Raw genomic sequence first — 18138 nt, 5'->3', positions numbered from 1 at the left:
CAAAATCAGGGCAGATACTTTCCACCTAGACACCATGGTGATGGGCACATTAGAAATGAGGTAGATTAGATAGATGAACTAGACAGACACATCTAACTGTCCTCCAGTGCACTCATTTGTTTGACAGCCTGGAAAACGCCAACATTCCTGGGATTAAATGAAAATAGAAAATTGCATTTTCACTGAAAAGTATATGCAGAACTTTGCTATGTCAGTTTCTCTTTGTTAAAATAAACCAGGACCCACCCACATCCTTCCAGAGTGACCCAAAGCACAGTAAGATAAATGAAACAGTAACCAAGATGCAAACAACTGAAAGCCCTTATATTGATATGCTTTTACCCCAGGATATTAGTGAAGCAATAATGACCCGCACGCACTTTGACACATTATTTTTTCCTGAGCCCAACACCACCAAAAATGCTAAATTGCCCATCTTGCATTGCTGTCTTGCATCCTATTTCTTTTCTTCGTGATTTCCAGCTAGTTTACCTTTATGGGCTGGTCAAACAATTTTTGTTCTGTGGTGCCTTTCCCGTTGACTTGGTTCTTCAAGAAAGTAAAAGGAAAAAAATAAATATCTTGGATATAAAAAATAAAGATCAAAAATAACTGGAGTGATTCTCCCCAGAGGTTTCTGGTCCAGGTTGCAGACATATTGGTGTGGCTTTTGCTTCAGCTCACATAAAAACACATGCATACACTATGACACACAGCTAACACTTGCGTTCACATTCAACAGCTTCATATTTTTTCCTAATGCCAGGACGTGTGCACAAGTACCGAGCTAGATTTGGCAGTACGCTATTTGGCAATCCCAGTGCCGGATCCCACTCTTGCCCACTCCAGCTTTGACAGAAGTGCCGGCTGCAGCCGAGGGAACGGTGCAACATCCCAACGGTGTTGGGGAGAACAGAATCCAGTTCCTTGTGACAGTTTTCCCCACACAACATCACAATCAGCCAAACACATTTGTAATCTACTGCAGCTGGTGTTTCTATAATTGATAGAGATATAAAAGCCCTTTTTGCTAAAGTTGTACTTTTGTATTTTTTTTTTCTTGGGGGAGTTGTGAGAAAGCAGCTACAAAAAGCAAGCTTTAAATCTCAGATAATGTAGCTCCCTTTAGAATCCCAAGCTTAAAGCAAGTAGTTACGAGTTTTAGCAATGCAAAAAACGGAGCTAAAAACAAACATTTATTTTACTTGACGTAGCAAAACAGTGGATTAAAAAGTTAAATCAATGCGCCGTCTGAATGGTTCCTGCTGTAGCTGCAATTTCAAATGAAATAAGAATGTTATAAAAACTCGTGCATATTAGGCACATTTGGAAATGTCTCCTTGTAACTGTTCTTTAAGTGTTCTGTCTATGAGCACTAACAGGTCACTGCACAGGAAATGCAAAAATATGTTACATTTTAATCAGGGCATATAAAACACTGTCTAGAATGTTACATTGCCCTTGGGAATCTGCAGTAAGTAGGGGAACTTTTACAAAGTCCAGGTCACTCTCCCCATTACATCACTGTAAAAAGAAAAAAATTATTAGGTTAAATTATATAGATGTCATGTATTAGAACTTTCCCAGTTGTAGGATGATGGCTAAGAGATGCTTATTTCCTTGGAGAAACTCATAATCACTCCCTCGTTCCCCTGTACATACTTTGTATATGGAAAATAGTGCATTTTAACTGAATCAAAATGTTTCCAAACAGTTATAATGAAAGAAGACAAATATAAAAATGAGACTGTTCGTATACTCACTCTAACAACAAATTTCATCACTTTACCCTAACACACACACATACACAAATTGAAAACCTGCCTGGCTATAGCTCATGGGTGATAAAAAATGAAAGAAGGGATTTTAGCAAACATGTTTGGGAATGATTAAGGTAAAATGTTCCTAATCCAACCAAGTGGAAACCCAGATGCTGATGGCATCATAACATCCCTCTGCCTCCCTGCAAATAGTTCTCCAAATGATTTACCTCTGTTTAACTCAAATCACAAGTTTATAAAATCTCTAATAAGTTCACAGAAATAGCAGAAGAGTAATGCAAGGGTGACTGCTTTCTAGATTAACATTCTTAGGATTTTAGTTATTTTGGAGGTGACACAAAGCTGTACAATATCCTGAAGGCAACTTGCTCCGCTCTTATTGATGATCCTTGTTCAAGTTTTGTTGCCGACTCCCAGATAGAAAGATTCAGTTTCTATGGAAAATCTCCCGCAGGGCAGTAAATGAGATAAAATAACCCCCCCTGCCCCAAGTAAAACCAAAGTCAGAGTTGTAAGGGCCCAGCACCTGCTGAAGTAAATGGCAGTTACTCACAGAGCGACAGAGGGATCAGCCCCTTGCAATTTGCATGTTGTGGCATGAGAAGAGATCTCAGACTAACAGGCTCTTTTTATCTAAACAGATATCTGTGGTTGAAACTCCTGGCATTATTCTTTGTATTTTCTCTGAGCTGCTTGCTTTTGTACAACAGCTACTTAACTGCCAGCAATTTCCACGCTTTGTTCAGGCCTACCTGTGGCACCCTGCGCCTCCCCAGCACCCTGACTGGGCAGCTCCCGCAGCTCAACCCCCCCAATACCTCGCAACCACCCTATATATATATCATTATTGTACATTCTATATGGCTTCCACAAACCTCTCTGCTGCCTTAAGTCTTCAAGACGTCTGTTTAATTCTCGCCAGCCAAGGTGCGGCCCTGAGCCTCGCTGCCCGCATCGCCTCCAGGCTCCTCACAGGGAATTGCTATTTTCCTCCTTTCAAGGGCATTTCACACCCCTGCCCAGCCGCTCCTGAACTGCCAGCACCATGCCTCGGGGATGGGGCATTGCCACAGCTATTTAACAGACACGGGATGTGGGCACAGCTCAAATTTTAAGTGAGTTTTTCTACTTTTTTCCACAGAGAGGAAGGTCCCGTGAGGCTGAGCAGCCCTGTGGACACACCTGCCTGCCCAGCTGAGGCTCATGTCCTGCAGCCACCCACCCTCTGCCTGCAAGGGAGCCAGGGCCCAGGCATGCTTGTGAAAAAAAAAAAAAAAAAAAAAAAACAAACCCAAAAAACCCTGAGGAAAACTAGGAACTGCGCATGTGGAACCATACTTATTTCCATCCAGGTCTTAACCTAGACAGAAACTGTTGGATGCATTCCCTGCAAGAGCTAATGCTCAATATCACGGTCCACGCTTACCGGGCAATAGAGTCAAATACACACTTTTACCACGGTTCTCTAGAGCTATTTGATAATTTTATGCTCTCTCCTGCTGCCCTTACCACATTCTGCTTTCTCAGTTTCCCCGTTTCCCATCTTGGGGCCTGGGCTACAGCTGCACGCACGATACAGACCGGTCCTCATTCCCCTTAGAATGCTCAGGCCCACTGCCGTCCCTGCAGCAGGGAAAGCAATTGTCCTACTTATCCCCAGCTAAAACATATTTTAAAGGAATGTAATTGAAAAAGAGAAACCAAGAACAGAGCATGCGTGTTGGAGATGGCACGCTGGAGAATGCTGTGTCACCTTCTAAAAATTCTTTGGCAACAGCAACTTTTAGACTTTCTAAGTCAGACAAATTGGGGTGGATTTTCTCAGGGAAAGCAGAAGATATCTCTGAAAAATGTGCACGTCACTGCCAGAAAGCACAGTGGTCCCACGGCTTTGAAATAAACCCTGATGTAAGTCTTTTAATTTTTTTTGCCGAATAGATCTTACCCTAAATTACAGGAAGAACATTTTAAGAAAGGAAACACAGATTTTGATAATGGAAATGGTTGCTCAGAACTGGAAACACTAGAACCAGTAGAAATCAAATCCCTCAACTGAAAACCCCAAACAATCTGGACTTTAGGAACTGCTGTGCCCATAATATAGATGTTATTGTTGCTGTGCCTGGGGCTACGCAGTATTCCAGCATCCACACAACACTGCACTCGAGGCCTCTGCTGGTTTTCAGCTCTTTTCAAGATCTTCTCTGTTTTTCTCCCCCTTTTCATTATCATGTAGCTGAACTTCTTGCACGTTAAAGGGCTTCCAGGCAGGTGAAGGTGCTGAGCCCTCAGCAGCAGTGTTGGCGACTTGTTCTGCCCTATCCACAGCATGTTACCTCTCCAGTTCAAACAATCCATCTGGCTAGAGGGATCAAACCCAACAAAATCAATCCATAATTCTGAACAAAGAAAAGGTTGATGACTTGCTTTGTGTTATTTGAGCTGGTTTTTCTCACGCACAAATAAAACAATAACTGGCTGAGGCTACAAAACCCAGGACTGAGTCCCTAATTCAGTCAGAGAGGCCGTTGGCTGTAAATTTCAGCACAGACTTAAAAATTGATAGAAACTCCTTTTCAGTCATCAAGTATTCAGCTGCTCATTACTGATATAAGCTGTAAGGATGTGCCCTTAAATTTTGGTCTAGTTTTAAAAGTACAATTTCCTCAAATCCAATACAAAATATAGAGCTGTGAAGTGGGGCCCCGTAATTTTGTTCAAGAGCCTTTCAATTATAAGGTATGTTTGAAATACAAAATTTAAGGAGTTTGCTATGCCAGGTGACGTTTTGTTAGCTTTTGACAAGAGAAAATATTTAATACCTTCATTTTTTTCCTGCTCTGAATATTAGTTTAATTGTCACAAATAATTAAATGCTTATGAGTAAAAGACATCTTCAGACATTTTGACAATACATATTAAGAGACACTTTAAGGGAAATCTGCACAGATCGGCTTTTATTTGTTATGCTAAACGATGATGCATCGTGATTGCATTTGTTCCTTATTTGTGTGTGCAACAGGAGACGTACTGTGAATGATCTGTAAGGAATAAAATGACAGTATTTGACAGGCTAGGAAATGTCTGGGCAAGGATACAGGATAAGGAACCCTAAAAGGGCATTGTTTACGGAGGGGCAATGGGATAGAGACACTCCCTTCAATCTAAGGCAATGAAAGGCGCCAACAACTAAATTATAGTTAATAACAGTAAGAAATAAACATAAATTACATATACAAGGCTCAAGCTCAAGGACTTTGGACCACTAAAAATATATATTATTATATCAATTATCAAAGAGAGACAAATTCCCATCCTGGGAATTTGCATATGAACTCTAATAACCTACTATTCAGAAATAGAGGCAAGCATTAATTTCCACATGAAAAGGAGCCATGGGAGAGCTTCCCAAGTCCCCAGCTCCAGAGGAGAAAGCCCTACCTGGTGATTCAGCACCAAACGATCTGGCCTCTGTTTGAGAGGGTAGCAGGTGGTCTCCCAGGTATGGCAGATTAGCCTTATATTACCTAAGATTTATTCTGAGTCCCTGTCAATATAATGGCTGAAACGACCATTCCTGAAAGGTAATATGGTGTGAAAATAAACATAAACAATCCTTAATGAATCCATAGGCTATTACTTGCATCATATTTCTTCTATAGGCAATACATACATCTCCACTTTAGAAAAAAAAACACCACTGCCCTTGATCGAGGCTTAACAATTCCAGTTTACACAAGAGGGGGAACTGAGGAAGGTCCATGGGAACTGCTTGGTGCTAAAAGCTTTTGAAAAGGCAGAGCTCTATTTAGGTGCCCATGTAAGGATTTAGACCCTTAACATTAGAAGCTGACTTAGAAAAACCAGAGCCTCAAACTCGATTACCAGAGATTTCCAACTGCCTCCGGCAGTCTGGGTGGGGGAAAAAATGTGTATGTCCTGTTTAGTTGCAATCAGACCAGGTTTTTCATATTTCTCAAGGCAATACATTACATACTGTCAGAAATACAAAGCTAGATCGCAGGTCTGACAAAGAAGTGAAGAACAGTATATAGGGGAAAAAGTAACCATAACCAAATGCTCTGAAACTTACCACTGACCAAGGTAAAAGACTTAAATTATTCAGTCTAAAGCTATTGCCTAGTAAAGCGCGCAGTTAGCAGAGCTCTGATTTCTCTAACTGTGAGTCCTCCCACTTTTGGGAGCTCCTGGACATGAGCAAAGTGCCACCTCCTCCACCACGGGGAGTTGCACGGAAGGGATGAAACTGCCTTTCCAGCTGCCCTCCAACAGCCCCAGTGCCCCAGCTGAGCTGCTCCCTCTTCTCACCCCAGCAGCAAGCATGCAGATGCCTTGAGCCTCCAGTCTGGCTTTCTCTCCTGGAAGTGTGCTGACAACAGAAATGTGATCTAGTACCTAGAGAAGGGAATTAGGAGCAAATACTGTTTGACCTTGAGAAAATCAGCTAATACCTCCTGGCTTCAATTTGATTTTCTGTAAAATGGGGAAAAAAAAATTCTACTTCACTGGGTTTATTCTGAGGAGTACACAGCATTAGTAAGAAATCTTTGGAAGAAAGGTGCTAAGTGTGAAGAAATATTGCTCACTAACAAAGCAGACATATATGAGCAGGAACCATGCAGATTATCAAAAGCACTAGAAAGCTTTTAATTTTTTAGCATTTAATGCTACAGATGATCAATATAACTACTTAGCTTCCTTCTCCTTTCACATGTTAATTTAATGCTACTTGTACTGTGCTTATAAATGTTATGACACGGCTGAAAAACACATAAAAAAATTAATTTTGGTAGACCAATATACCAGCTAGCATAAGGTTATGTTTCTTCAATGCAGAACTGTACATCATGAAAAAGATCCAGCTCTTTTCTGTGAAGTCCACTCATGCTGCAGGAAGTAAATGAGTTCTTCCTACATGTACAAAGAAAATTGCAGGCCTTATGAATTGTGGTGGTAAGTCCCAGTGTAATTCACACAAAATTATTTATATATGGAAAATTCAGAGTAAAACCTTTCTACCAAAAAAATTACTTCTGTCCAAGTGGAGGGTGAATGATGGAAATAGGCTTGTTGTCTGCACATACCAAACTGCACCAATGTGCAGATTTTCGTTCCAATCCCGTCTAAGCAGAGTTTCTCTAGAAAAAAAACTTTGCTACCAAGGTAAGGTGTTTCAGAGAATTCAGTTATTTCCATTATGAACAAGAACTGTGTACTGCTCCTTTTTCAATAGAAATTCTGCACTGATTCCACATAAACAGACCAAATATTACTTCAGCAAAGTTGCTTTGGGAATATGTAACAGCATTTTTTAAGTTATGAAAGCAATATTGAATGAGATTTACTACAATTTAAGATAAGAGGGTCTTAATTTTATATGAACAGAGAGACTTAAAAAGCAACCAGAAAGAGTTCTGATTATATTGTGCTGGAATATTAGGCCTTGTGCAAAATTGCCCCTTCTCTCTTTTACATGCACAAAACCAAGCACAACAGGCTTTTCAATTAAATGAGTCTTCGGAGAGAGATGCAGGAAGAGCCAGAAAGCTCCTTAAAACTTTATTGCTTTTTATCTTTGTCAGGTAGGGATGTGTATTAAAAATGACCTGTTCTTTCCAGTACACTGCTCTTCCTGCAAGTTTCTTCCTCCTGTTTGACCTACCAGTTTTAAAGATTTCCCAAAATGGGAACAGAAGGGTTGATCTGGATTAGTTTTCCCCATATACTCAATGGTTTTGCTTTTCTATAGCCATCTAGAGCTAAGGATGATTCCCATAGTCTCTTTAGCATGGTGAGTAACTTTAATGAGCCTCAGTATCATTAGATGATAGCAGTTTACAGAACACTGGGAGAAAAGACACAGAAAGGAATAAAATACAGCTATAACAGATACAAGCCATGGAGATGAAAGAAAGAAGTCAGCATCTCATTTGCATTAATACAATAAAAATACAGCATTAATGTTGCTAGTTGTAAATTTTTTTTCAATAAAGTTGAGCCTGATTATATCTGAAAAAAAGGTAGGCTATGCATTCCTCATAGGTCTTGCAAGTGTTCAGACTTTAAAGAACAGTTACTTAACTTTCTAGATTTAATTGCCACTAAAAACAATCTCCACAAAACTTCAGTTGAAAGCCACTCTTCAAGAACCCATGGTCTAATGTCTCAAAACTGCTTTGTTGATATCAATACAAATTCAGAGCTACCATTCATGTAACTCCACTCCATCATTATGTTATGTATTTTGTTTACTGGTATTATGTTTGTGTATGTATATAATTACATACACAGACACATACACCAGTTCATCATTGGAATCAGTCAAAAGCAATACTGCCAACCTTGTTTATTCAAAAATCACGAAGCACAACCACAAAAATTGTGAGACCAGCTGAAAATTATGAGATGTCAGAAACAGTCACTTTGAGAATCACAGCATTTTTCTTCTGGCATAAGAACTTTTAGGCTGCACGTTTTCAAGCTCCTTAGTTCTCCATAGCAAGGAGTTTAAAATACATTTTCCTTTTAAAATGCACAGTGGGCACTTGCATAATCACCAGACTCCAGGAGCTGGAGGTTTAAAGAAAATAAACACTAACAAAGGACTTTCAGTGGACACAGCTCCTAACATCACACAAGTTTTAACATTTGGGCAAATATTGGTGGAATAATCAAAAATTGCTCTAAACAACTGAGCTCTCCAGTTTCTGTCAATAAGAACAGTGCATCCTGCTCCCAGACAGGCGACTGTCTCTCCTTTTTTCAGGTACGTATGTGTGCATACCTGAAGAGGGTCTGTTTCCAATACATTTAGGACTGTTCTATTTAACTGGAATTTTACCAATACTTAGGACCATCGGGCACTGCACATTATAAACTATGTATTTTTCACAATTGAATCCTGTCATTTTGAAGCTATTGTTGTGATTTTCTTTTTCCTAGGGCAAGGGGGGAAAACATTTCTTTTAGAGAAACAAAGATTTTCTTCATTTTTATAAATGAACTACTTAATGCAACACTTAGATCATAAGACCAGTTTTTCCACTTTTTTTTGCCTGAAAAACCTCACAAGTAACAGATGAAAAGCCAGAAACAGTTAAAGAGGGATGCGTAAATCTAATGGGAAACAGTGTGCTTCTATGATGCGTTTCTCCTTGAAACCTTAAAAAAATACACGGTTTGCTGTCAAGGTATTTCTGAGTTGCAGAAGCCATTATTATAACATGGTAAAAATTACTCGGTGCCAAGATCCAACAGCCTCAAGTGAGAGGTCACCTTAATGAGAAAACCGATTTTAGTCCCTAAAACTACACGGAACTCTGAGGCTTCTGATTTGCAAAACCATCTTCATGCATTTACTTGAGAGCTGCTGCTTGTGTGTACAGCGTTAACATTACATGTTAAAAACAGATTCTTTAAAAGACTGTATCACCTACCGGTACCAAGAAACAGTGTTCAATAATTAACACAGACAATGGAAATGTGTTTGAGAAGCAAAGTTAGCCAAGGAAGCAAAATATCTCAGTCGTACAGACTTTAGAGAAGAATAGCATGCAACCATTAGTAACACAAGTTACAAGCAGAACTCTCCCTAAATTTAAAGCTTAATGGTACAATCTGATCCCTCTTCAGAGGCAAAACATTACTAAAGAAACATATATATTTAATTTTGAAGCTAAACAGCCCAGGTTCACATAGACAGTCTTTACACAGGCCAGTTACCCATTGAAGGAAAGTGCTGAGTAAGAGCTGCAGAACTGGACCCACTCTCATGTAAATTATTGTAATTAAATAGGTAATGAAAAATCACTGCTCTTGCATGAATGAAATGTAAGACTTCATCTGAGAGCGTAATCTGTTTCTAGTTGACTCCTGTATCAGATTCAGAGACAGATGAAAATGTCTCTCTGCTTGCATGAGCACGCTTTAGAGGTAAAACTTCACAAATATTTTCATTTTGCGGAGAAGAGGGAAAAATAATGGCTTATTTTAGCAGTAAAGTCAGTAGGATCCCCCTTTTTTAAGGCATAATATGGTACACACATGTCTCAACCCGAGAAGCATTAAATAGAATTTGAATAATTTTACTTTGCATTTGCTAACAATACGTCATCCAGTAGAAGAACCAGGCCTTATTCTCCCCTCCACTAGCTGACATGATATTTTTTTTACATTTGAGCTCTTAAGATCTGCACAATAGCTTAACACAATAAGTGTTTAGCCTCTGGTTCCAACTGTAATTGATAGAGTACAGTTCCATTCCCTCTGCTGCTGCTAAGTTGGGAATTGCAGCCACAGCAACTGACAGCTTTTTTTTTTCCGCGAGTCTGGAGTTGCTCTCTGGGAGTGATGTCCTCATCGGGATGGGAAGTAAAATGACGGGAGAAAGGCTCTCCCTGGCCCTCTGCTACGGAGGAACTCCAGGGACCTCTTCTAGGGGAAACAGTTACTTGAGGTGGGTGCTATGAATGAGAGGAAAAATCAGAAGAAGAAAGCTCTAGGAGGAAATACCAAAATCCTGCTGTTTTGAAGAAAATGGGCTTTTCAATTAGAGAGCACAGAAGAGGGAGAGCATTTATGCAAAAGAATTTCTGACAATGAACGTGTTTTTAAAAGGGCTATAAAATTGTGTCATTTACTGATGGAAACATCTTTTATTTCACAGTCACTGGGGCTGAACTCTTGGTGAGTCCCACTCTTTATATAGTGATAATATACAGTGCATTGATATGTGACAGGAAAATTGAAATAAGGAAACAGTAACTAAAATGAACATGATTTCAAATTGTCCCATTCAGGCCTGAGTTTTGACAATGGGAAAAAATTACATAGCTGTTTCAGGCTTAGTAGCCGATTCCAGAATTTAACGCAGATGGCAACTAATTTTGGTGCCTCTTTAGTTGCAAAAGTACCTATTTTGGAATATATTTAATTAACCAGGATTTAAAGGCTCCTCTTGTTTGTCAACACCTTGGCTTTTTTGTCATCTGTCAGCATCGTGGTGTGCACAGCAACTGAAAGGTTCTGAGGCATGAGCTATTTAGGTGGTTTTGATGTGCACTTGCTTTTCTGGAGGTTGTTTAAACAAAACGATGCTGCCATTCCTATAGTTTCATTCAGGACTGCTTGCTTGGAACCTGCTTCTATTGCCCCTGTAATAAAGGATACAAATAACACTAAAAAAGCCACAATGCTCTTGCTTATTAATACATGTATATAACGCTTCCCTTCATCGCAGAAACATATGTATCAGACCTAGCTGGTCATTTGCTCTGCTTTCTGCAGAAGCAGAATTTCACTTTCTAAATATGTTTCTGCTTTAAATAACCTTTTACTCCTAAGGTGCAAACTGCAGCTTTAAAGTACTGACTGCTAAGTATCTTCTGTTTGTTGCTCTGGGAGGACTTTTCCAAAAACAAAACTGTGTTATTCTACAGCTCGAATAAACAAAATAAATGCGACTGATAGCTGTTTCTGCTGTACTTTTCCAAAGCTTTGGTTCTTAGACAGCCTACTGGAGCTGAGAGAGAAGGAAAAGAAGAAATACAAAATTGCAGCCGGAAAAGGCGTTAAGTCCAGATTCCTCTTTGCAGGCTTTAAAAAAGCAAACTAGCAATTCATGATCACAAAATAAAATATGCACATTTAAACAAGCTGCAGGGGAAAGGAGAGTTTAATCCAATGAAATTGTGTTTGAAAGCTATTTCATACCCCTAGGAATAAAATCTGAATAGCAATTCTGCTTTGCTCCCACCCTTTTTCCACCCTTCTGTTAATATATTACCATTTGTTATGGAATCGTTACAAGACTTCTACCCCAGAGGTGGCTGCATTTCATTGAAGGATGAAGTACTTTGTGGGCCTGAGTCCCTTCTTACTTGCAGGAGCAGACAGTACTCACTGCAACTGCACTGATGCTGCTAGTAAAGCTATTTCTGATTTGCACCTGAGCAAGAGAAGAATTGGGCCGGCCGTTTGCAAAGCCCTTTGTGACTCCTTTGGGTGAAAGCTACAATACAAATGGGTTGTTTACTGTAAACAGAAGTATGATACTAAAGCAGGCACTGATATCAAGAGCTGTAACTATCTGCTTCAAGAATTATCAAAATGGAAATGACGATCTCAAAAAGGAATGACGATTCAGAAAAGCTTCAGCCCTGGAAAGATCAAAATGCATTTGACATAGTTTCCATGTTGATGTGAAATAAAGTGTCTTTAAAAGTGTAATTTGAGCTCAAAAATCCCCATCATCAAACATAAATAGTGCTCCGTTTATCCAATTACACTACCTTGTTTCATTACAATGGTCTGTAATATATTTCTTAGGAATACAAGGCTTAAAATTAATAATAGAAAAGGACAAAATTGCCATGTATATTTCTCTAGACAGATTTTCATCTAGCAGCAGGACTTCACTTCTGATTCACTCGCTGGTTCTCTCTAACCTTTACATTATTCATTAATCAAACTAGAAACCTGCTTTCAAAGTCAGTGCATGGTAGTAATTATTTACAGTTGTGCATAGTATTTAATTTTAAGCAATGACAAAAGCAGGCATGTCCAGAATCATAAGGCTTATCATTTTTCTTCCGTTGGAAGTGAACTATCTAAAGAAGCTAAAAGTTGCAAACTTCTCTTCAATATCTCTGCTGCCATCAAGACAAAATGCAGTGCAACTGATACCTTTGAACTTGTACAACTAAAAATAAATAAAAGTGAAAATTAAGTAATATATAATGTATTAACTCCTTTAAATAAAAGGAATAAGGAGCTTTGCTATCAGCCTTGATGAGCGATTCATTTCTCACTGCACAGTCTGTCTACTGTCACTTTGAGGTATTTTTCACCATATAAAACAGAGCCTCAGTACTATCCCTGAAAATGAAAGTCAGTTTTAAGAACTATATACAACAGGCACGTCTGCTCTTTGAAAACCCCCTCTACCCCCCACAAACACACAAATACAACTTCAAAGCAGGAGAACTATTGCAAATGTATAAACCTACTTCAGATCAGTTATGCTGGATGAAACTGGACTGCATTTGCAGCATTTTGCTCACCTGAAACAACATTGATCTGAGGACAAATATAATCAAAGAAATGCACCACTGAAGAGCAATGCACGTTTTATAATGAGAATGAGGAAAGAGAGATGTAATTGTGGTCACTCAGATTTCTCCTTCACCAGTAAGATTCTCAAAAATACTGTAGCGTTCTGGATAAAAACATATCTTACTGTACTCTCAGCAGGGAAATCCCGGGAGCATGAGCTTTGCTCGCAAAAAATTTACTTACTCTCTAGCCTATGTCTCTAAAAAAGAACAGGGTGCCCCTTCTACAAAAAGATACTACTCACATTCCAAGTGAAAATTCTACTTTGAAAACAAAATAAAATGAAGTCTCATACTCCTGACAAGAGAGAAAAAAGGAGCAATTCTAGCCTTGTCACTGTGATGATCAGCATCCATGAAAAAATAGCTATTTATCCTGCAAGTTGAAAACATTAATGCCTTCTTCAGATATAACCTCTTTGTGAATAAAATAATAGCAACTCATCAGAGAGTTTTTCTGAATACATATATATATACATATATATATATGCATTTCTAGCTTAACTATTATTTATGGTTAAAGGGGATCTTTGCTTGCCAGGAATCATACTCGCAACCTGCATGGTACATTCATTGGTCACATCCCAAAAGACCCTGCCTGCATACCATTGTCCTACACCTATATGAACACAGCAAAATATGTAAGTTAATAAAAGTTAATGCATATCCTAATTTCTCTGAAATAACATTTACCTTTGAATGAATCCCAAGCACTACTTTTCAAAGTTTATTCAAGTATGCCACTAAACTTGCCCATACATTTTGTCCCACATATAATATGCTACACCTAGAAAATATCCAGAAGGGGGAAGAAAAATTAATAAACAATTTTATAATTAAAAACATAAAATACTAGTTTTCTTTAAAGAACTGATCTGATGAAGGACACAAAGAAAAAAAGAAGGGAAAAAACCCGCCTACATTAAGAGCCAAACAAGATAATAATTGTGCATGTCTGGCTAAGAGAATCTAGAGGGCAAGCCTTACGTCATTGGCACTTGGGTTACCATGGTGAGTGATTTATTGATATATATCAAGAATGAATAGATCAAAGGCAGCAAGATGACAGGTGATCAATCAAATGTCAAATCAAAGCTGGCAATCAACTGGAAAGCTGATTTTTCAGTGGGTGGGTCTGGCAGAAGAAAAATGAACTTCCATATTGCGCTTCCCAGAAACAAAACCCCACCACACTATTAAAAAAAAATAAAAAGCAATTAAGCAGCCTGAAAGAAAACTCTTTGAAAAGATTTACTATACAGGCCCACTCATCTGTTTCTTTTCCTTGGCCCCCAAAAGGAAAAGAACACCCTACAAACGACAATACAAAACACTTCCAAAGTTGCAAACTATTTTCTTCTTTAAAAAAAAAATAAATAAAAATTGCAAAACCACTTGGCATGTGCAAATCTAAAAACTCAGCTACAAAACAAAAGACGGATTTGATTTGAAAATGTGGATTGTCTTCTAACAGTCAGAACGTTTCATTTTATTTCCTGTTGCAATTTTCACCACTGATGATCAAAGGCTGAACTTCCCCACCGGGTTCATCAGCAGAGACAGTCCCTGTACTATTTCAGGCATACACAACGTGCACACACACACACAGAGGCACACACACCCGGCCAGCATCGCCACCAGAAACACGGCGAAATAAAAGGTTAAACACACCGACCCACTTCGCGAAACACACGTTTTTAAAAACAAAAACCACCGGGAGGGGGTGGGGGGTGGGGGGGTGGAATAAAGGGGGGAAAAAAAAAAAGACTAAAGCGGGAAGCAAATGGGAGGCAGCTTTCGGTTCGGTAAGGGAAAGGGGCCGGGGGAGAAGGGGAGCCGAGCGGAATAAAGTTGGGGGGAAAAGTTTAGCCAGGGCAGGATGGGAACTGGGAGCAGGAGGCAGCGGGGACCGAGCGCGGTGGGAGCGGCGGGAGGGTGGAAGGGGACAGCCCATGTCAGAGTAAAGATCTTGGCAATAAGGGATGAAACTGGCTCCACAGAGTTACGAAGGGAAAGGGAGGGGGAGGGGGGATAAATAAATAAAGATCCAGCCCGGAAAAGCAAGGGTGACCCTAAATAATAATAAAGATGGGGGGTAGGATTGGAAGGAGTGGAGAGACAGAGGCTGTGTAAGTGGATGGCTTCTCCTTACCTGCAGCCCGTTTGGGTGCTTGCTGTTTCCTCCTTGGCATCGCTCTACTTTCTCCAATCTCACTTCTGTCCCCAGATCCGAGAGCCCTGAGACGCTCCTGAGTCGTGTTTCTCTGCCTCTCAGCTGCTTTCCCCAACACCCCCCTCAAGCCTCCCCTGCCCCCCTCCTTTCCACTTCACTGATAGGAACCTGTTTGGTTTTTATTTTATTTTAGAGATCTAGGTTTCTTTCTTTCTCTCTCTCTCTCTTTTTTTTTTTTTTTTGGTTGGCTTTTTTCTTTTTTTTTTTTTTTTTTAACTGTTGCAACACTTGCTTTGCTTTGATTCAAACATCCAAGCTCAGGAGCAAATGAAAGGCGCCCACAGTGCCAGAGAATGGTAATAAATAAATAACAAAATAGATATGTATATATTAAAAAGGCAGCTCTGGAAAGACTGTGGGGCTGGCTGCTTCCTCCCTTTCCTCTCCTCTCCTCCTCCTCCTCGCAGAGCTGTATGGCGGAGCGGTGCCCGGGTGTGCGTGGTGTGTGTGTGCGTGCGTGCGTGTGTGTGCGCGGAGCGCTGCAGGTTCCGTGCTGTCAGATGCCAGGCAGTGAGTGATATGGGAGAGGACAGGGAGGCTTTGGATGGAAGGAAATCTGGTATTCACACACACACACACACACGCACACGCACACACACGCACACACACAGGCACTGGCGCGCACACACGCTCGCACAGGCACACGCGCGCACACACACACACACACACACACACACACACACACAGGCAGGGCGAGGCGATGCCAGCAAACATCGATCCACTGAGCAAACTGAACATTAACAAACTCCTCCTCCGCGACCTGATGACAGGATGAAATTTACTCCGCGCAGACAGGCGGCAGAGCAGTTTATTAAAGAGACAGGGCGCGATGGCACCGGGCCCAGCGGCACCTGGGGCGCGCCCCCACCCCCACCCCCCCAGCCGGGGCGACCCCACGCGCGGCCGCCCCTTCCCCGCACCCCCCCCCCCCCCCCCGCGCGACCACCCCCCGCGCTCCCGCTGCGGGTGTTCCCTGAGGGCTCTGCGGGAGCGGGGGTGGGTGGGCAGCGCCCGCCGCCCACTCCCACTGGAGAGGGGCAGGGACGCGGGTGGCCCGGCTGGAGGGACGGGGGGCGCGGGCGGCCGCCTCGGCGTGCGCAGGGCTGGGGCAGCGCGGCCGCCGCTCCCGGGCTGCCGTGCCACCGGCGCTTCCCCAGGTGGAACCGCCTGCGGGGGAGCCCGGCGCTGCGGGGGAGCCCGGCGCTGCGGGGGAGCCCGGCGCTGCGGGGGGCCCTTCCCGCTGGCAGCTCAGCCCCCGCCCTAGCGGTTGCCCCAGCGTGGGGAGCAGCTGCGGGAACCGGCGCGGCTGGACGTAACCGCAAAGTTTGGTGAAGTTGCGGTGGAAGCCGGGGCGCCGCCGGAGGCCCTTGTACAGGGGCGAGCGGGGTGAGGGTGCTGTGCGCCAGCACCCCCTGCGCCCCCAGCTACCCCCGCACCTCCCTTTGGGGGAAGCCGGGTATGTCCATCGGGTGCTTCTGCACCCCCACGGCGAGCCAGAGCCGTGTGGAGCCCTCACCCTTCGGACGGCCAGGCCGAGGAGGGGCAGGTGACAGCGGAGCTTTGGGCTGGATTTTTTCCCCAAGACCCAAGGAGATGACTTCCCCTGCCCCCTGTATTTGTATCAGGCTTTTATCCATAGCTGCTGTTAGCACTTGAGGGTTTCAAAGTGCTTGGGGGCTGAAAGGATGGATTAATTTCTATACATTCAACTATAATTTGTGTAAGACCTCTTAAAACTGGATTTTGCAACACTCCATAGCCTGATCCCGGAGTCTGATATGGAACAGAGTTCTTAGATACTTACACACATACCCACCCACCCACCCCTCCCCGGTTTTGCCATTTTAATCTTTTTACCTAAACTATTGGGTTTAATAGGAATAATTTGCATCCCTCTCAAATCAATCTGTGAGACCAGGCTCTGTTACAAAGCACCAGCAAGAGCCGCTGTGTTATAGCCGGTGTCACTGGTGATCTGCAGTCGGCAGCCCTGCAGCTCAGGCAGGGAATGAGTTTCTCCAGGAAGACCCCTAAGTGACCTTTGTATTTAGCAGCCTAATACGAAATGGTGTTTATGAAAGTGTCCACCTAACTGATTTCGCTTAAATTATTTGATAGCCTTCCCCCTACGAACTCTAGCAATTTTTATAAGCAATTTGAAAGTATTTATTGGCACAAGCAAACGCTTCGTTTGAAAGATAAAATAGGATAACACTACTATAAAATACTCATTTTTCCACTTATGCCTAGCATAACTCACTCAGAAGTGAACAGCTCTGCTTGAATCAGTCAGAATTGCACAGACCACTTATACCTGTGTGCAGCATGTGTAAAATCCTGTTGGTTGACACCAGGGGATTTCTGCTTTGTCCCCAGTCCTGGGAGGTGCGGACACAGGGCCCAGAGGGGCCGCAGCACCCGCAACAGCGGGGCAGTCACCCGGTGCTGTGGCGAGAGGCGACACGCTATCTGATTCCTCAGTGCAGCACTTTACCTGGGTCAGGTAGTTCAGGAGCAGTGTGGCACACGAGGAGGTTTTTTTCCGAGTTCATCCTGCCTGGATGTGTGACTTTGAACCCTTTCAGCTCCTGTGTCTCAGTTCCCAAATCAGAAAAAAGGAGATACTTCTAATTGGTTTTATATTTCCTCTCCTTCCAGGCTGCACAGAAAGACACTGCACCTCCGATTAGGATAGTTTGTTTATTATGAAGGATTGTATTTTAAATGCTGTTTGGACACAATGATGTCTTATTAAAGATTCTCCCAAACCGTGGGACATGGTGTAAGGTGTTGGGTCCCTAGCAGGCATTGGGGAGGGGGGGAAATGACACAATCCCTCAGATTTTAACCTCTTCATCTGGGATCTGCTACTTTTGCGCAAGTTGGAAAGATCGAAGCTCTAGATGTAAGCAAAGCAGCGATTCAGTGTAGCCTGGGATCAGCAAGTAGCGGCTATTGTTCTCCAGAGTCATGGCTTAAATCCAAATGCTAC

At 42.0% G+C, this 18138-nt stretch overlaps 1 protein-coding gene across 1 annotated transcript in view; it reads right to left on the bottom strand.

Annotated features, from left to right (window-relative positions):
* The window catches only part of TSHZ2 (teashirt zinc finger homeobox 2), a 241459-nt gene extending 225390 nt beyond the window's left edge, over positions 1-16069 (bottom strand). Inside the window, exon 1 of the mRNA XM_080405242.1 lies at positions 15066-16069. Within this exon, the coding sequence (XP_080261368.1) occupies positions 15066-15105 (40 nt within the window). The 5' untranslated portion in view covers positions 15106-16069. The remainder of the gene's footprint in view (positions 1-15065) is intronic.
* Between the last annotated feature and the right edge of the window lie 2069 nt (positions 16070-18138).

Source organism: Falco punctatus (assembly GCF_963210335.1).
Source record: "Falco punctatus genome assembly, chromosome: 10".
Classification (NCBI taxonomy): Eukaryota; Metazoa; Chordata; class Aves; order Falconiformes; family Falconidae; genus Falco; species Falco punctatus.
The sequence above is the reverse complement of the archived record's forward strand: the minus strand, read 5'-3'. Positions and strand labels throughout refer to the sequence as shown.